General features: G+C 38.6%; 3 protein-coding genes across 5 annotated transcripts; 1 reads left to right on the top strand and 2 right to left on the bottom strand.

Annotated features, from left to right (window-relative positions):
* Positions 1-3,718: 3,718 nt before the first annotated feature.
* On the bottom strand, positions 3,719-6,091 carry LOC148082268 (toll-like receptor 13). The gene is made up of 3 exons (XM_087790199.1): positions 6,075-6,091; positions 4,170-4,289; positions 3,719-3,974 (listed from the first exon to the last, which is right to left on the bottom strand). Exons 1-3 carry the CDS (start codon positions 6,089-6,091, stop codon positions 3,719-3,721), a joined length of 393 nt encoding a protein of 130 aa, XP_087646325.1.
* A 16-nt stretch (positions 6,092-6,107) lies between these two features.
* On the top strand, positions 6,108-7,051 carry LOC148082267 (C-C motif chemokine 20-like). Its single transcript, XM_087789413.1, has 4 exons — positions 6,108-6,189; positions 6,256-6,358; positions 6,784-6,858; positions 6,937-7,051. Exons 1-4 carry the CDS (start codon positions 6,108-6,110, stop codon positions 6,965-6,967), a joined length of 291 nt encoding a protein of 96 aa, XP_087645539.1. The 3' UTR covers positions 6,968-7,051.
* A 935-nt stretch (positions 7,052-7,986) lies between these two features.
* On the bottom strand, positions 7,987-15,808 carry LOC148082266 (uncharacterized). Of its 3 annotated transcripts, none has more exons than XM_087789411.1 (5): positions 15,712-15,808; positions 13,246-13,334; positions 10,636-13,183; positions 9,341-9,458; positions 7,987-9,139 (listed from the first exon to the last, which is right to left on the bottom strand). In XM_087789411.1, the coding sequence occupies exons 2-5, from the start codon at positions 13,288-13,290 to the stop codon at positions 8,890-8,892; spliced, it is 2,961 nt and encodes a 986-aa protein (XP_087645537.1). In that variant the 5' UTR covers positions 13,291-13,334; positions 15,712-15,808; the 3' UTR covers positions 7,987-8,889. The 3 variants fall into 3 exon arrangements, with proteins under 3 accessions (XP_087645537.1, XP_087645536.1, XP_087645533.1); XM_087789410.1 differs by lacking the exon at positions 15,712-15,808 and adding an exon at positions 14,424-14,546; XM_087789407.1 differs by lacking the exon at positions 15,712-15,808 and adding an exon at positions 13,710-13,790.
* Positions 15,809-20,716: the final 4,908 nt, after the last annotated feature.

Raw genomic sequence — 20,716 nt, 5'->3', positions numbered from 1 at the left:
GTGAGTATTTACTTTTTCAACTCAGTGTCTGGTTGTTGAGATGCAATAATAATTCATGTTGTGCTTGTTTTATTGCAGGCAGAGAAAAAAAAAACACGTTTCAAACTCAGTAATCTCCACTCTGTTTCTTCTTGTGAGGACCAAAACCAAGTTTTCTGTTACTGTTTGGTCCTGGAGTCCACACTGATGAACTGCATCCACACACTTTAGTCATTTTAATGTATATTATAATCCTGTATTCTGTTTCATAAACAGGCCAAGTTAGTATCTTAAGTACAAGATCATGCAGTGACCTGCTGCACGTATATGTCTTTTTATGATGTTAATGATGATTTGTTTTTTTGTAAATTAAAAGGATTTCGTGTCATCTTCTGTCTTTGGTGCTCCACAATGTTATAGTTGTGGTTTTCCTGTGTGGACTGGTGACATGTCCACGGTATCCCTCTCGCACTAAACACTAAAAAGTCACACAGGAATACACGTTCAATATTTAGATATATATATAAATGATTATTGATATGAATATAATATGTTGAAGACATTGTTCCCACACATCAACTGGTTCGCTTCCAGATTGATGCACCTGTGGCTTTACCATGCCTGCGTGGGTTTACTCAGGACAATTTACTCCCCAAAGTTAAAAAAAATCAAACAGACTTCAGTGTCACCTTTCAATTAACTTGATGTTCATAATGATTCTGTGAACTTTAAAAAAGTGAAAAACTGCAGCAGATCGAAGGTATTAAAACATCAAAACACGGAGTCCGTTCCGTCGCTCCAACGCGACGTCACTTCCGTCCCGGGTCTTATACTGCACTTGCTGGAGAAATATGAACAATCCAGAGTGTGTAACGGGTTATGTTTTTTCGCCGCTTCAAGTCAAACATATATAAAAGCTTTACGATTGCAAATTAAGGTGTGATTTGCAGATAAACAGATGTTTTAAATTACCGGTGTTGTATCTCTGAATCTGATCCAATTTACCTCGAACCAGTGTGAATCAGTCTGAGTGGAATGTTGATTGTGAATGTGTAGTCAAACTGTTCCGCTCTTAGATCAAGGGAGTAATTTATACTTTATATTTTTATTATCTTTTAGCATTAACTTTAGTATGGCGTATTCGTATTTAAAAAAAAACAATGTTTTTCTTGTTCCTCATTCTCACTGCTGCTTCCTTTCTCACTGTATTTTTTCTTTTTTAATGTTCTTGTCTTATTGCTATCTCAACTGATCTGCTAAGTGTCTTTTATGAGTGTCTACTAGAATTTCTTGCCTGTGTGTTATTATTGCTACATTACAGTTGTAGATTTAGTCTTTGGTTTCCACCTTCTAGGTAAGGTGGTGCTAGATCTGTTTTTCAGTTACATTATTTTCATCAACAACTTCCTTTTTAGCAGCTTTCACTGGCGGCATCACTTCAGTTTTACCATTTTAATTAGCATAGAAAATCAGTCTTTATCAGTTTTTTGTTTTTTCTAAAAAAGCTTGTCTTATCACTAAACAACATGCTTGTTCTCCTTCTCCTAATGATTTGAGTAATGTTTTCACAGTTTCTCCAAGAATATCTTCTTCAGGCATCTGCAGGCCCCAATCAGGCAGATTTCCAACCTTTCTCTGCTTTTTAGCCCATTCATTTTCACAACATTTTTCCAATCCAACGGACTCATTCTTTCCACATATGAACTTACAGAGCGAAACAATACAGCACCACATGATCCTATTCCACAAGACTGCCATTTTACCCTTAGTTCAGACAAATCCATTTCTTGTTTTTTATATATTTTATTTTTTTCCTTATTTATTTTTATTTTATTTATTTTTTACACCAACTGTTTGTCTCCCTCTCTAGAAACAGAGACCTGTCATGCTTGAGTATATTACCCAACATTTATTAAAAAACTTGAAAACTGAAAATCAAAAGCAAAAAACACCTTTTTAACCCAATGGAAGTTTCTAAGATAATTGTCCAGGAAACTACTTTTACCTATAACTTGATTAAAAATAATTACCTAAGAAAGCTGTTATTACCCTTTTTTAAAAAAATCTTGTAGAACTTACAAGAAAAAACTCTTTCTTAACCCAATAGAAATTTAAGAATTTCTTCACACGAAACTTGAAAAAACACGCATTAGCATTAACGTCTCATTAGTCAAGAAGCCTGTTTTTTTAATCACAATATAGGTACTCACTATGCAACCAACGTAAACATAAGAAACGACCAGAGTATTTCAACTTGTTTCAGAAAACTTGAGGCACCAAAGTCGAAAGAAACACTTTTTTCCCCCAAAAAAATATAAATAACAAAATAACACGCTTGAATATTTATATTACAATGACCAAAATTCTATAAAAAAAACTTGTGAAATGAAATTCACAAGAAAAAACGCCTTTTTCAACCAATAGCAGTTTACGGTAGTTAACCGTAAAACTACTTTTACATATAACTTGGTAAAGACCAAGTAAGCTGTTTTTACCCTTTCTTTAAAAAAAAAAATTTGCAGCACAAAACTTACAAGAAAAAAACTCTCTTTTTTAACCCAATAGAAATTCAAGAATGTTATCTATAAATTTCTCCACACAAAACTTGAAAAACACACGTTGCATTAATCAAGAACGTTTGTTTTTGTTTTTTATCATAATATAAGTATTGATAAGGCAGTGTAACCTTATAAAAAACTTGATTATTTAACCAAGAAAAGCTTTTTTAAAGAAAACATTTCATCCGTACTCTCGGGGTTCAACCGATCTCTAAAGGGGTGAAATAGATGCCTCTATAACCTGCCAAAAGAGCACATTTTGCAACTCGGAAGAATCCCCAAGCCAATTTTATTCAATCTTTAGTTACTATATAGACCGAGAGTCGTAATGGAACACCCTACCACACCGAAACTAGCTATCTTTTTCTTTGTCTTAGAAGTGGAACCATCCCCAACCCATTCAACTCAAACAGCACCAGACATCGATTAACTCAGCCAGACGAAACTAAATGCAGAAATTTATAGGAGAGGTTTTCTGGTTACGTTAATTTGGGCCCGTTTGTTTGGCTGAGAAAAATTAAATCAGTCGCTGATCCTTGTCCAAAACTCTCCACTACGAATCCGGGTCACGGCACCATATAAAACGATCAAAACACAGGGTCCGTCACTTCCGTCCCGGGTCTTATACTTCACTTTGATCTACGATTTAAGGTGTGATTTGCAGATAAACAGATGTTTAAATTACCGGTGTCGTATCTCTAATTCTAAAGCAAGCTTGCCTCGAACCAGTGTGAATCAGTCTGAGTGGAATGTTGATTGTGAATGTGTAGTCAAACGTTTCTGCTCTTAGATCAAACGAGAAATTTATTCTTTATATTTTGATTATCTTTTAGTATTAATTTAAGTATGGCGTATATGTATAGTATATAATAATTTTAATCTAACAGTATTTTACCTTGAGATGGGATAGCACATGTGCGTTGAGGAGATGTTGTGTTACATTTTTCTAATACTCCTGGATAATGGTGACAGTTCATTGGGGAAACCTTGTAGACTGTGGGTTATTCTGCCAGGTTCCTCAGGCTCTGACTACATACCTCAAAGTTCAACCATTATAGCTGATTAAATCCAATTGATATAAGTTTACTATTAAGGACATATTTTATGTTATTATATCTTATGTTTGCGAGGAAGACAGGTTCTTGATTCGACACCTGAGGGAGCTGTTGAACTGTTTATAGTTATGTGTCTTGTGTGCTCAGGATCTGTTTGTGAGGCTGCTCCTCAGCGAGGTTGTCTGTAGGCCTGGAGAGAGCCTGACGAAGTTTCTCCCAGAAGAGTTCGGCTCCTTCTCCGGCGTAAGGCCAGCTCAGGTACGTCTTCTTCTTCAGCAGCTTCCTCATGCGATAGTAGGGGGACAGCTGAGCGAAGGGGATCTCCTCGAGGAACACCAGGATCAGGATCAGCACGTCCTTCCTCTCGTCAAACAGACGGAAGCTAGGAAAACAAATATGGACACATTTGAATGTCACAACAGTCAAATTACTTTACAAACATTTCAAGTGGAATAAATTGCAATATGTTATTTGTGATGATTCTTTATTATGTCATAATTACAATTGAGCTTTTCTCTTTCCTTCAGCTTGAGAGTCACATAATGTAATGTGTATCTTCCCAAGAAAACAGGCTTACCTGGCAATCTGCAGCTCTCTGGAGCACCACTCACTCTCCAGGTATCTCCGGCTGATCACACAGATGGTCTTCCGGCTCGCGTAGATGGCGTCTGTGATGTTGTCAATGATAGTTGACGACCTGTGGATCCACAAGAAGGAAAGATCTTTCTTGTTTAAGTCATTGAAGTAGAGTCCACCAGAGGGCGCCCTAGTGTAGCGCAAAGAAAATACACAACAATCTATTACAGATGAATGTGAACTATGATGACAAGCAGTAAGTAACCAACAGGATAACCACAATTAAGTTTCCTCCTCACATGCACAAGTACTTGAAGTCATTGTGTCAACTGTCAGTCACGGTCAGATTCGCACTATAGGTCCGGGTGCCGGTGTGCAATTCCCAAACACTCATGAGAGAAGTTATTCAGTAACTTGCCAGTGCCAGAGAGTCAAATATTTCACTCCCCTCAATTCTTTCTTTTGAGTTTTTATTCTAATTCTACTGTAGCTCCTCTACTGCCATAGACTGCCCATGAGTACTACTGTTACTAACATGTCTGTTGCTATAGTAACTGCCTTTTCTGTTACTTCTGTTACTTCTGTTACTTCTGTTACTTCTGTTACTGATACTGCTCTTATTGTTACTATGTTTACTGTTTCTACTTCAATTATTACTATTGTTACTATTAGTGTTACTGTTGTCACTGTTACTGCTGTTACTATTTTCTATTTTTGCTACTTTTGCTAATATTACCTCAGTGTTACTACAGTTATTGTTACTATTGTTCCTCTTTCTGTTATTGTTTCTACTTATGTTTTGTTTTTGTTACCGTTTACATTGTTACCATTTTTAATGATACAATTACTGTTACTACTGTTACTTCTGTTTGTGCTACTATTGTCACTGTTATTACTGTTAATGTTTTATTGTTACTTCTTTTACTGTTGCTACTCTCACTCTCTAGTGTGAGTGTTTCTACTGTCACTGTTACAATTGTTTTCATTGACACTGTAACTATTTTTACTATTGCAAGTGTTACTACTGTTAATGTTGTGACTTTTACTAGTGATACTGTTGCTGCTGTTACTATTGTTAATGTCAGAACTGATACTTTTATTACAGTTGTTATTATTACTACACATATTGTTCCTAGTGTTTTTAATACTGTTACTGTGGCTATTTTCTTTTGTTACTATTTTTATTGTTGCTACTTTTATTGTTACTGCTGTTACGTTTGCTGCTAATACTAATACTATTGTTACTGTTACTATTGTAATGTTTCTACTTGTATTATTACTACTACTGCAACTGTTTGATTCTACTACCGTTAAACTGTAACTAACTAACTACTAATGTTACTGGAACCACTACTATTGTTAATGGTACTGCAACTAATACTGTTGTATGTTACTACTTTTATTCTTACTACTGTCGTGTTTTCTTTTCATTAGTTTTGTATAGTTTCTTTCCTGAAATTGATCTTCTCTCCATATGCACCTGACTAAAGGCACAGAAGCTGATCAGCAACTGCAGTATATCTACCCTCAACTTCCAGAGCAGAGTACCAGATCAAAGTATTTCATGTGTATGGTTCCCTGTTTTTTTCCCTTCTTTCCTCTTTCATTCCCTGGTTGGCGGAAGATTTGGCTTTTGGAAATATAGACATTCATGAGATATTGGCATCTTCGTTCATTGTCAAGATGATGAGATTGTGGACATTGAATGTTATTGCGTGAGACTTGTTTGTATTAAATTGTATTTCTATTGTACAGCACCTTTGAGATTTCTTCACTTGCACTTTTGTTTTGCTCCATACAAACCGTGACAACTTACATATTACTGCAACTGTTACAACTACTACTGTCACTGTGTTGCTGTTACTACTACTCTCGCGCTGTCGTCCGCATCACTCTTCCAACACACCTGAAGCTCAGCAACATCACTCCTCTGAGAAGTATGGCCGGTGACAAAGTGAGAGTCTTCTCGGCCGTCTGCTGCCTCCTCATCCTCAGCTCTCTCGTCCAGAGCACTGATGCAGGTTTGTTGCTCCTTTACGTCAACTATGAAGATCTCATCCAATGATGATTTGTTGAATATGTTGCAGCCAGCTGTTGTTTTAGCTACGTGAGGCGCTTGTGGTCCTGCAATCGGTTGCTAGGATACTCTATCCAGACCATCAACAAGTCCTGCGACATCGACGCTGTCATGTAAGTTCTGTCTTTAAAACTATACTATTACTGCTGCTACTACAACTACTACTGATGCTCTTACTACTATCACTACTACTGCCTCTACTATTACTGCTGGTACTACAACTACTACTGTATACTACAGTATACAATAAGACATAAAAACTTAATAATAACTTCAATAAAACTCAATGTTTTATTTTTAGATAGCACGATTATCCATAATAATCCATTATTACTATTAGTAATACTACTGCTACTACTATTACTACTTTTACTGTTACTACCTCAACTTCTTTAATTAATCAACAAACACTTACTGATGTCTCTCTTCCACTTCTACTACTTTGACTGTATCTTCTTCTAAAACTAATACTACTTCTACCACCTGTAGTAAAACTATACTGTATGATCATCTAATGTGTTTTTTTTTCTCCTTCTAGCTTCCACATTCCTGGAAGGTTTGTGTGCGCTGACCCATTATTGAAGTTGACCCAAAGACTGGTGAGGTGTCTGGAGTGAGTATTTACTTTTTCAACTCAGTGTCTGGTTGTTGAGATGCAATAATAATTCATGTTGTGCTTGTTTTATTGCAGGCAGAGAAAAAAAAGACACGTTTCAAACTGAGTAATCTCCACTCTGTTTCTTCTTGTGAGGACCAATACCAAGTTTTCTGTTACTGTTTGTTCCTGGAGTCCACACTGATGAACTGCATCCACACACTTTACTCATTTTAATGTATATTATAATCCTGTATTCTGTTTCATAAACAGGCCAAGTTAGTATCTTAAGTACAAAATCAAGCAGTGACCTGCTGCATGTATATGTCTTTTTATAATGTTATTGACGATTTGTTTTTTGTAAATTAAAGTATTTCAAAGCTTTTATCATTCGTGTCATCTTCTGTCTTTGGTGCTCCACGATGTTATAGTCGTGGTTTTCCTGTGTGGACTGGTGACATGTCCCCGGTATCCCTCTCGCACTAAACACTAAAAACACAGGAATACACATTCAATATTAAGATATAAATATAAACTATTATTGATATTAATATGATATGTTGAATACATTGTTCCCACACATCAACTGGTTCGCTTCCAACTTGATGCACCTGTGGCCTTTCTGTGTGGAGTTATTTTTTCTCACTATAACTGCGTGGGTTTACTCAGGACAATTTACTCAACAAAGTTAAAAAAAAATCAAACAAAGTTCAACTTCTCTTCTCCCTTACAGACCTGAGTGTCACCTTTCAATTATCTTGATGTTCATAATGATTCTGTGAACTTTCAAAAAGTGAAAAACTGCAGCAGATTGAAGGTATTTTACCTTGAGATGGGAGAGCACATGTGCTTTGAGCAGATGTTGTGTTACATTTTTATAATACTCCTGGACAACGGTGACAGTTCGTTGGGGAAACCTTGTAGACTGTGGGTTATTCTGCCAGGTACTTCAGGCTGTGACTACATACCTCAAAGTTGAAGCGTTAAATCCAATTAAATCCAATTGATATAAGTTTATTATTTAAGGACATACAGAACACAGATGCTTTGTGTTTTGTGTGCTCAGGATCTGTTTTTCATTAAAGAGAACTCAAAAACTCCTTCCTGTCAGTTCTGCACATTCGTTTGATCCAAGGAAGAGTAACATTTAGAACTAAAACAGTGGATTTATTAATAACAAAGAATGATTACAAAAGTAGGCCATACAAGACCTTAAATACAACGGTTAACAAAGAATGCAAATTATTCAGAAATACCAGAACACCAGATCCTTCCAGAGAGTGGCTGAAAACCTCTTAGTATGTCCCTTCTTTTAAAGACCTCAGGACACGTGAAGTAAGTTGAGTATACAACGATCTTCCTCTCTCTTTGCGCTTGAAAGGTCTACTGACTCCTTTAAGAAACATCTTAAGACGTTTCTATTTGTTCAGGCTTTTCCTTGAATTTCTCGAACTCCTGTGTTGTTCTCAGTATTATCTTGATCTTTAAAGTATGTACTTTTTTGAGTATTGTTTTGATTGTTTAAGCGCTTTGTGACCCTGGTCTCGAAAAGCGCTATATAAATAAATATTACTTACTTACTTACTTACAATTACAACGTACGGGATGTTTTTCAAAATCTGACTCCATTATGAACAACAGATGTTGTATTCATACCTTGACCTAAACACTGACCTAAACAATGAATCTTCAGTCTTCCTTCACACTTCTTATCTCAAACCAGGTCTGTAGACCATCAATTCTGGGTCATGACATTTTAAGATCGTTCATGCTTCCTATCTCAACATGGAGAGGATGCCATCCTACTTCCAACACATATATCTTTCACAGTTTGGAACTATTGTCGCACAGAGGTCTCTGTCAATGCTATCAGAAACAAGTTGTTAAAAGATAAAATACAAGAATGTTTGAACTCTGAATAAAAGATAACATTATCAATGTAAACAATTGAGTACATAAAATGAGGATATATAATTTAACCCAGCTATGAGTACATATATATATGGATCAATCTGAGGATATATCTTCATCATCAAGTGATCTCCCAAGTCACACCGTTGGCAACTCCCTCACAGTGAGGTGCAGCTGCTCCTCAGTGAGGTTGTCTGTAGGCCTGGAGAGAGCCTGACGAAGTTTCTCCCAGAAGAGTTCGGCTCCTTCTCCGGCGTAAGGCCAGCTCAGGTACGTCTTCTTCTTCAGCAGCTTCCTCATGCGATAGTAGGGGGACAGCTGAGCGAAGGGGATCTCCTCGAGGAACACCAGGATCAGCACGTCCTTCCTCTCGTCGAACAGACGGAAGCTAGGAAAACATATGGACACCTTTGAATGTCAAATTACTTTACAAACATTTCAAGTGGAATCAATTTCAATATGCCATACGCCTTTTACCTTTATTCTTTATTATGTCATAATTACAATTGAGCTTTTATCTTTCCTTCAGATTGAGGGCTGCTGAGAGTCACATAATGTAATGTGTCTCTTCCCAAGAAAACAGGCTTACCTGGCAATCTGCAGCTCTCTGGAGCACCACTCACTCTCCAGGTATCTCCGGCTGATCACACAGATGGTCTTCCGGCTCGCGTAGATGGCGTCTGTGATGTTGTCAATGATAGGTCGACCTGTGGATCCACAAGAAGGAAAGATCTTTCTTATTTAAGTCATTGAAGTAGAGTCCACCAGAGGACGCCCTAGTGTAGCGCAAGGAAAATCCACAACACTATTTCAGATGAATGTGAACTATGATGAAGTAGTAAGTATAAGATTCCAGGGTTTAAGACTTAAGGTGTCATCTTATCTCCCACATCTGTGTGAGTCCAACGTGAGTCCAACAACCTGCTTCGGCACAGTTTTAAAAACTTCTATCAGAACTGGAGTGTTTTATTGCATATTTACTTGCAATAAAATGTGGGGACAAAAAGTAAAAATACATTTTTGTTTTTGTGAATTTGTTCGGTGTGATGAAAATTGTATTTATTTAATTTTGACCAGCAACGGATGCAAGTTCCATGATAATACAATATGTCGAGATGAAAGTTTTTATCCGTAAACTTCCATAAGATCCAAGGATGAACATATCTTCTCTCAAATTTACCCAAAAAACATATCAATTTTCATAGTTTTAATTTAATCAGTCATAATTATATTCATTGTTGTAATGAAGTCTCCAAGTGAGCTCAAATATAAAGTGACTCCATCACTAGTGAGTAAACACTAATCCTTAATCCAAAATACATTAAAGATTAGAGATTAAAACATGGTTCAGTCACTGGACGCAGTCATCACAGGGCAGAGGAAGTATCTCAAAAGGTTCTTGCAAAGTGTAAAGACATAGTTCCAGGAAAACCAAAACAGGACAAATATCACATATGCTGGCAGTTTCATATCAGATTGTTGTGGTTTCTGAAGTTATTTGTTTGACTGCTGACCCTTCAGAGTGAATAAGAATAAACATGTGCTGTGTTTAAATATTATGTTAGGTTTTATTACCATTTCTGTTTAAACCCAATGGTTTTTGAGAACATAGTGTCATCTGGTGGACTTTGTAACAAACAGTCCATTAGGTCATCACTACTTAACCTTCTCCAGTAGTGATGGGTTGATACTGCTCTACATTGTTTTCAATTACCTCACGTTGTTTTCTAGCAAACTGATTCAAGCTTTAATTATTATAGTTGTTTTTATAAGAGTGGCATCAAGTGGGCTCTAGAAATGATGAAGCTTCATCAACCCATCACTGTTATCCAGACCAACTATCGAACTTTACCTTTCTTGCAGACGTTATGAAAAAGTTCCTACCTGGCTGAAAGTCTCGATGGTGCAGACACAATTTCCAGCCTTGTTCTCCCTCCAGATTGGGCAGCACCTCCTGGAAAACCCACTCCTCATCATGGACATTGTAGGAGATGAAGGCATCATACTCCTCTGGTGCCTTTTTTTGTTTGTTCTTCTTATCATAGAGGAACGCCAAGAAGATGTGGTAGGTGTAGGACAGTTGCCATCTCAGGAAGTGGTAGGTTAAGGATACCAGCAGAAATGAAAGGACGACGGATGTAGATATGGCATAGTAGATAAATTCTATATCTACGGTGCAAGATTGCACATCGAGGTCTAACAGTTTCATGCCCTTTAGGTTTTTCGGGTAGTTGCAAAGAAAAGTGTATGCGTTAGTGACTTGTGTTTGAGGATTCTCTTTCACCCATTGGAGAAACCATGCATTGTCGCAGACACACATGAAGCTGTTACCTTGCAAATCCAGGTATACCAGAGAAGGCAGAGATTGAATCACTTCTTGAGGAACAACAGAATACTGGTTATCCTTTCCTTGAAGAAATTCCAGCTTGGTGAGGTTTGCTTGTGTGAGAAAGTCAAGTGAGGAAAGTTTTATTCTCGTAATGTAAAGACTCTGTAGATTGCTGATTGGGGAAAAAAGTCTCGGCGTGATGTTGTAGAGCTCGCTGGAACTGATGTCGAGCAACTGCAGCCTTGGCGTGTATTGGAATGTGTCAAGGTGAAGAGAGTTGATATGACTGTTTTTTATGTACAAGGCCAACAGGTTTATTAACCCTTCCAGAAAGTTACGGGGCAAGGTTCCTCTCCCACGGCCGCTTTGTGCTGGGATGGCCAGTGTCTCAAGGTGGGAAAGCCTCCAAAACGGCGGAATGCTGATTCTAGAATCATTTTTGTACTTGACATGGTTTTCTCTCAGATCTAATCTTCTTAAATTGATCAGGTCATTGAAGGCTCCACTGTTAAGATGGTTTTGGTCAATGACGTTACCTTGGAGTTGAATATCTGTGAGATTAGTGAGTCCAAAAAATGAGCCATTTTTGATGTCCTTTATCTGGTTTTGATGTAATGATAAATTTTGCAGTGTCCTCAATCCTACAAACGCTCTTGGTTTAATGCACAGTAGCTTATTGGAATCCAAACGCAACTGTCTTAATCTTGGGAATTTTCTTTGGAATGCTCCGTTTAGTTTTCCAATTTTGTTCGACTGCAGCTTCAACACCTGCAGTGAGTCTAACCCTCTGAAGGCACAGGTTGATAAATCAGGGACTGAATTCAGATACATGCTGAGAATTCTGAGTTTTGTCAGATTAACAAATTCATGGCAACCAAGTGAATAAATGTTGTTATTGCTCAGATCCAATTCTGAAAGATTTGGTAGGTTCTGTACAGCCAGTGGAACGGATAGAATCCTGTTCTTGCTGAGGTTCAGTATCCTGAGGCTGTTCTTGATGGACTCAAACGAGTTTTCAAGAATATTTCTAATTCTGTTTTCCGCCAGATCTAACTCTGTGATGTTCGTACAAGATTTGAAAAGACTAGACGAGATATTGGTCAGCTGGTTACGTTTGATTTGCAGTTTGGACAAGGTCGGGATCGAGCAGTATATGTTAATAAACGCCGTCAGGTTGCCTTTCATCGCGTTCAGTCGGATGGTAACGAGTGATGACATAAAACTCTCAAGCATTACTTGCATATCTTTGACCGACAAGAAAAGCCCACCGATGTCGAGAGTTGTGACGCGGCCAAGAAATGTCTCATTCCGCACGTCCCACTCCATTTTGTGCTTCTTCGGAGGCCCGCCAAGATTTAACCAGCTGAGATTTGGAAACACGTCTGCAGCGACTCTGAAGACTTTCAAAGAATTCTGAGACAAATCAAGGTGCTGGATATTTAAAGACCTGTTTGTCAGCTTCTCCGTGGTAAAAATGATTAGATTATTTTTCTTCATCCCCAGATTCTGCAGATGTGGCAGGTGCTGAATAATCAGATGAACTTTGTCGACCTGCTGTAGCTGGTTATACGACAGGTCTAAAATTCTAAGGTTGGTCAGCGGCTTGAATGACAAATTTGAAACGGTTGTGATGCTGTTGCTAGTGAGTCGCAGCTCTTTAAGGTTGTGTAGCCCATTAAATATGTCTCCAAGCCGTCTGAGCTTGTTATTGTTCAGGTTCAACTTCTCCAGCGAGGTCAAGTCAGCGAACGAGCCACTTTCTATCTGTGATATTGAGTTGTTATTCATGTCTAACTGTATCAGCGAAGTAAGATATTTAAAGTCCATGACTTGTATCTTTGACAGTTTGTTTGAAGAAATGTCATAACCTGTCACGGTGGGGGGGATGTCTCGTGGCACCTCCGTCAACTTTAAGGCTTTACAAATAACATCGTTTCTACTGATACGACACCTTTTCAGGGTAAATCCAACGACGGGACGAGTAAAAAGAAGCAGAAGGAAACTCAGTCTGATCAAAGTCCGAGTTCCTCTCACATTAGGTTTTAGTCCTGGGATCATCCTACGACAAGAGCATTGTGTTGGTGGTTTAGTCCATAATTCCATCTGAGAAAAAAAAAGAAGGTTATAAATCACATAAAAGGCACACTTGAACTGTATTTACTCACATCTTCACTAACGTCTTTCCTTTTATCTTTCAGAAGAAATGACATGACGAGTCAATGGAAAGTTTTTGCTTTGTGATGTTTCCTCGTATCTGCGAGGAAGTGAGGAAGGGTTGTGTCATAACTATCAAATGTAAGTCTTGTTTCTCTCTCTTAATACTGTACTTGGCATTGGCATAAAAGGACGACAAATAAGAACGCAAAACCTTTTAAAAATTCAAAGTTCATATCAAAATATAAAATTTTTGTTTGATGATTATGAGAAAAATATGCAAACTTGACAAATAACAGACAGGATGACGCTTTATTAACGTAGCGACAGTAGAACAACAGCATGATGCACACTCTAAAACACAAGCAGAATCACCAGCAGGATGGAAGACTTCTGAGTTAGGCATCAGTCCACACTTAAGAGAGGTTTTACTTACTGTATGTCTGCCAGTATTCAAATAAAATGTCTACTTAACCTTCATGTCGCTCGTCATCGGTGACCAATCTGAGGCCCGAATAATTCCTTTCCTGATATATTACACTTCCTATTCCATACCGAAGGCAAACAAATTGGTTAAATACTTTCAAATATTCACAGAAGAAAAACTTGCTTCAGCAGAAGTGAAGACAAAATTTAGAAGGATTCCACCCACCAATTGCAAAAGTGATATGAAGCTTTGAAGTAATTTCCTTTCAGTTCTTTAAAGTCAACTGCATCACTACTGTGTTCTCACGGTCACATTTCAATGACAGCTCATGTCTCTGTTGAGGAGCAGTTGAATTCAGATTTATTTTTGAAGTAAACTAACCTCATTTATTCTGAAATTTCTAGATTGAAATCTCAGATTTGTGATTCTACTTGTGTTTTAGATTCAGAATCTACTTATGGTTCCTCGCACACGGTTCAGGACCAGAGGAGAGAAATATTTTTAGGCTGTTGCTCCTAAGCTTTGGAACAATCTTCCTCTCTCTTTGCGCTTGATGGAGTCTACTGACTTCTTTAAGAAACATCTTAAGACGTTTCTATTTGTTCAGGCTTTTCCTTGGTTCTCTCTAACTCCTGTTGTGTTATCAGTTTTATCTTGATCTTTAAAATATATACTTTATTGAATATTGTTTTCATTGTTTAAGCGCTTTGTGACCCTGGTCTGGAAAAGCGCTATACAAATAAAAATTACTTACTTACTTACTTACTCATTTCTTCTCTGGGTTGGTTTAAAGACTCTCTTGTTCCGTACTTTCTGGCTAGTGCCTTGCTCATCATCTCTCGGTCTTGGCACACAGTTTCTCTTTCTTGGCACGGATTCTTTTTGACTCCTGCTCATCCAGTCAAACCAGTAAGTCAGATAATTGTGCTGATGGATGGTAAAACATATTTCTCACAAACTCAGTATAAGAATGATCTACACGACAAATATTTTTGAAACATCTGCTGTGAGATCAGCACAATCACCTTGTTCATGGACACTTCCCTGACCTTGGGTGTTGAAATATGAGAAATCCCGCTGCTAGTCCTGCGTGTTTGTTGTTCCACCTACGACCTCAAAGAGTACCAAAAGACCAGCTTGTTAATATCAAAGAGTATTTATTCTGATTTAGACAGAGGAGTCAACACAAGTTCAGAATTCTGGTTCAGTGACAATACATAGCAAATGCTTTGTAATGGTGACTGACAACGGATGGTTTATACAGTTGAAAATTGCGCACGACTCCCCCTCAGATTAGGTAAGTAAGTAAGTAAGTAATATTTATTTATAAAGCGCTTTTCCAGACCAGGGTCACAAAGCGCTTTAACAATCAAAACAATACTCAAAAAAGTATATACTTTAAAGATCAAGATAATACTGAGAACAACACAGGAGTTCCAGAAAATCAAGGAAAAGCCTGAACAAGGTCATCTCCTTTCTTGTGTCAGAAGTCATAGGGGAGCCAGGTGACTTCCCAGGGCAGTTTTTTAATCGATGTCATTCAAGCATCTGTTTCTGTTGGATTCAATATTTTATTATTAAGTGTTATCTTCATTCATTATATGATATATTTTACCTATATCCTAAAATCCCCCTCCTGATCTCTTCCAAGAGATCAACCAAAAAAGAAACTGTAACCTGTAATCCCTCAAAGATCTAATAATCAAATATCCAAACAATCATAGTTTATTCTTTTTGCTTCTTTTGTGCCTTCAGCTAACATTTCTGTTATGAACTGGAAATTGGTTGTATCTGCTCATCTTATACTTCCTATTGTGACATCTTTTGATTGGAACCAAGTTTTTACTTGTATTTCTGTTATTTTAGTTTTAGCATTTCTGTTTCTGCTTCACTCCGTTTGATTCTTGACTTTCTGACCTCCTCTGGTTTCCACTCATCGGGGCCCAGGGTGAATGGGTTTGTGGGTGTGCTTTTTGTCCCTGTACTGTGAGTGTGTACTATGTGCTCCGCCTGCTGTAATTGCTTGAGGATACCACCAGAGCAATGTTACCATACAGAAGATGGCGACCATGCCGATCGATCATAGGACTCGGATAAGGGATGTCCAAGTCAGGAATGCCATCTGCAGCGCCTTCCTCTCAGCTATGTTGAACCTTTAACTCCAGTTTCTCCACTCACTCCACACTCCCCCTCTTTATATTATCTGGAAATGTAAACAAAAAATAAGAACCCTTAAGAAGATTGAAAAAGAAAATGAAATAATAAAAAGGTATAATCAAATATCCGTTTCCATGTCCACTAGTCCAGTTTCCTTGGATTCGCACAAGTTTGTGAAATATGAAACCACTTGTCCCCTTTTTTCCTTCAAGCTGCAATGCGTGGGAAGTGCGAGCTGTGACAGTGAACGGTCCTGTCCACCTTGGTTCAGTCCACTTCCTCTGTAGCACCTTCAGGTTGACTTACGAAACAGGATGTGGTCCGGCCGGTTCCACAATCCGTACGTCACAGCTTCACTTAACATCCGCTCCACTGCGGCAGGGTTTCGTGCCGTGGAATGACTTCCCTTGTAGGACCTGATCCTTAGGAAAACGGGTAGGCCTCCAGCTATCCTGAAAAGGTATCCACAATTACCAATAAATACCTCTTCCCCTGGACAGAATTGATCATGTCCGTGTAATCCATCACCACCCAATCATTTGGAACCTGTCCACACTCGGTCGGTTGCATCTCCCTTTTTGTTGTAGGGCCAATGCTAAAACTTTGGCAAATAGGACAAGATAAGCTTTTACCTTTGTCATACTTTTTGGATGCCACCAGTTTTTTAATTTAGCCATCATCCAATTGATGCTCTCATTTGTCAATCAATGAGCTTCTTTCAAAACTCGTAAAAAAAATCTCTTTGTCCACATTTAGCTGCAAAGTGTTTTCACTCAGCCATTGTTTTATTTCTAGCAAACAATTGACTAAGCTGCTAAGCTTCTGGGGCTCAGTTGGATCAAAAGAGCAGTAGAGGTGGATGTCATCAGCAAAGATCTGGTAAAATACATCAGGAAATCTCTGAATGATTTTACCGAGGGGAATCAAGTATAGCAAAAACAATAAAGGACCCCGAACAGAACCTTGAGGGACTCCACAAAACAGATCCGCTGATTCAGACCTCATTTGATTGGCAGATACACTAAAACTGCGCCCAGAAAGGTACGACGAGCCACTGTAACACAGACCAAGACAGTCTCCCTTCATGCCTTAGTCTTCTCAGCAGGATCTGGTGATCAACTGTGTCAAAGGCTGAGGACAGATCCAAGAGAACCAGAACAGTGTATTGACCCGAGTCAGCCGACATCATGATGGATGTCGCTCTTATCCAGGAACAAAGACAGCTGCTTAGACACCACCTTCTCCAAGATCTTGGACCAGAAAGTGAGCTTAGGAATAGGCCTGAAATTACTGAGGTCAGTTGGGTCTAAGCCTGGCTTTTTGAGCAAAGGCTCCACAATGGCATGTTTAAATGCATTGGGAAAAACCTTCTGCTATTGTGGAAAGGGAGAGGTTTACCATATTGGTAACCCAGGGCCCAATAACATCAAATATTTTGATAAAAAGGCTACCAGGAAGGACTTCATCTGAGCAAGGGTTTCATCTTGTTCACTAGTGCCGAAATATCACCCAGAGATACAGCAGTGAAGGAGGACCAAGAGGAGGAGAAGGGCTCAGAGACAGCTGGGGTTCCAAACGAAGGGGAAGAGATTTTCTCTTTGATCAATCTAATTCTGTAAATGACAAATCTCAACAATGCATTGCTGTCAGCTTCACAGAGGACAGGTGTGATTTGAGGAGCAGGAGACACAAGAAAATTAATCGTGTCAAACAACACTTTGGGGTTTTTCTTATTAGCTGCTACCAGTTTTCTGATGTAATCAGATCTAGCGGTTTCTACCATCTCATTGTAAGAAGACATCAGATCCCTGAGGTGAAGTCTGTGCACCTCAAGTTTAGTGGACTTCCAGAGACGCTCAGTCTTTCGACAAAGTCTCTTCAGACTCAGGAGATCTTCATTTGTCCAAGGGCACCATTTTTTCTGAATTTTCAAGTTCGATTTAACAGGTGCCACTTGATCTGAAATTTCAACACAATGAATAGTGAAACAGTGAATCAAACTGTCCACGTCTGGGCAGTCGTCAAAGGAAAGAGGGTCAAACATAGAACAACTGTCTGCAGTATCAGCTGAGATGACACGCCTCTGAGACCTAACTTTCAAAAGCTTAGGTTCAGGGATGAAGTCCAGGTTAAACAAGACAAGAGAATGATCACTAGGATGGACATCATGTATAGATACATTAGAGATGTCCAGGCCAAGAGTAAAAACTAAATCTAAAATGTGGCCTTTTTGATGAGTGGGTTCAGAAACATGTTGCTCAAAATTAAAGGCTTCTGTTAAAGTTAAAAGTTCTAGCAGAGAAAGATGTGACGTCATCAACATGAAGATTAAAGTCTCCAAGAATAAGAACAGATTCCATTTGAATAATGGAAGATAAGAAGTCACTGAAGTCTTTCAAGAACACTGCCGCAGGACCAGGCGGGCAGTAGATTGACACACAATAGAAACGTGTTGTAGAACCAACCAAGATCATCTGAGACTCAAAAGAAGTGAATTCCTGTGTCTGAATCACTTTGCAAGAACAACCGTTGTAGGTACGAATTCTGTCCCCCCTACAAATTCTGTCCCCCCACTTCCTACGTGATGACGTCACACGCGGCATATGCGAAGGTCTCTTTAAAATATTTTTTATGGGTTAAAGAAAAGTAAACAGAACGTTTAAATGATACTTTTTACCACACATAAAACATTTATATTGACAAAAAAGACGCACAACTGTACAATGCAATACAAACATTCGAGTTCAGAAATAATTCGCTTTTCAAATAGCAAAAACGTTAGAATATTTCCCTTTCAATAACGTATTCTACCTGTCCATAGTTCGGATCATAAACACCTCAGTAATTATTTAGTGTTCATTTCGATTTTTTTTCTTCCTGATTTAAATCAATTATTTAATGTGCATAAGCGAAGTATTTCGGAACTCGAATGTCTTTATTTCATTGTACAGTTGTGCGTTTATATTAGTAAAACGGCTTTAGCCAATCAGCAGCTTCGTCACATGTAGCGCGGACACTCCTGGTGGTGTCAAAGTCACGTGTATCGTCAGACCAGGAGATGAACGAACGAAAAGTGGTTATGTTGACAAAGATCGTCTTTTTGTCAATATTAATGTTTTATGTGGTAAAAAGTATCGTGTAAACGTTCTGTTGACGTTTCTTTAACCCATAAAAAATATTTTAAAGAGACGTTCGCATATGCAGCGTGTGACGTCATCACATAGGAAGTGGGGGGACAGAATTTGTACCTACACCGTCCCTAAAAACTGTAGCAAGACCTCCCCCACGACCAGAGAGGCGAGGCTTTCCCAGGACAGCGCTCCCTATTGGACAGAGTTCGTTCAGATGAATAAACTCTTCCTCTCTCTGCCAAGTCTCAGAAAGACATAATAAATCCAAATTAACTCTTGTGAAAAGATCATTAAGAATAAAGGATTTATTAGTAATGGAGCGAACATTTAGAAGTCCTACATTCAGCACCGATGACGTCACTGATGATGCCGCGTCACTGACAAACGTGCAGAGCGGGATCTTTTGAAGAGAACAGCAGCGGTCACATGGGTGACAGCTGTCACTCACGTTCAACTCCGTTGTAAAAGCCGAATTAAAGAGAGGAAATGAAAAAATCTTACCACATTTCGTTGAGGTCTGGACAGACGGCAGCACTGACGTGTCGTCACACTTTTCAGTGAGAGGAACGTCGATCAAACATCGATGACGTCCGATGACGTCAGAGTTCTTCCGAGCGATCGCGACTGCGCGTCTCATCCTGACCTGTACTCCAGACCTACTCGATCGCTTGTGGAAATCGCCCGGTACCCGAGAGATCAAACAATATTCCACAGAGTCCGAGTCGATGAGAAGCGATGGAGGAAACACACTAACGGGACGTTGGTAACTGTTGCGAGTGAAGTGCTCAATCGACTCTCTGATGTTTAAAAGAGCATCACGATCATAGATCCGTGATGCTTGAGACGTATCTTTCGTGATATGAGCATAAAGTCAGGACAAGTAGTCGTTAAAATGACTGTTTTTGGCAATTATTGCAGGAGCTTACGTTCAAGCAGCCGATCAAAGGCTTACCGGAAGCGGAAGTGACTGATTATTATTCAAGAAGAAAGTGAGAAAACATGGTTCAGGCATGAAGTGACAAACCACTTTCGTGTCAAATCTGATGTTGGATTCAAAATTATGTAAAACATTGGGGATGAAAGGAACTCCAGCAGGAGAAAGAATAAAGGGAGTCGGGATGATACAACTTTGATGGGACATGATTAAAGAGGATACATAGACTCACTGGAGACTCATTTGCCTCCTCTGGGAGACTGACAGGAGACATGAGTGGGTTCTCCATGTTTCTTTCTTCCTCTTTAGAGTCACTAATAATTAGAATCTCCCCTCGAACAATACCAGTCCGTACGTTCTCTACCATCTCTGCACCGGCGCGCCCTCTGGTGGACCTTTGCATCACCTGTTAAATTGAGAGAGTGACTTTTGTGCTGTCAAAAATAAATAATTCAATTAAAGAATAGCATTTATACGACAGGGAAACATAAAAGGTTAGGTTAGGTTAGGAAGAACTTTATTGAAATAGTTTTTCCAATGGAATATTATTGAATAGAAAGTTGCTTTTTGATTTACAGGCATACTAAACCCTTACGTCTTTAAGCAAAGAAACGAGTTATATTTAGAGTTGGACTGTGATGAATAAGAACCAGACACCAGGAAGAATAGATTATTGTCTCCTGTCAATTGAATCCAGACACTTGTTTTATAATTATAAGTGTTGATTCCATTTCATTCAAAATAAAATGTCAAAATCCGTCTTCAAATATGTTTTGTGACTGGTTAATATCGTTGATTATTTCTCCTTCTCATTTAAGCGACTCCCTCTTGGG

The sequence above is a fragment of the Callionymus lyra genome, chromosome 4 (assembly GCF_982586985.1).
Source record: "Callionymus lyra chromosome 4, fCalLyr1.hap1.1, whole genome shotgun sequence".
Classification (NCBI taxonomy): Eukaryota; Metazoa; Chordata; class Actinopteri; order Syngnathiformes; family Callionymidae; genus Callionymus; species Callionymus lyra.
This window is presented reverse-complemented; position numbering and strand designations above follow the sequence as displayed.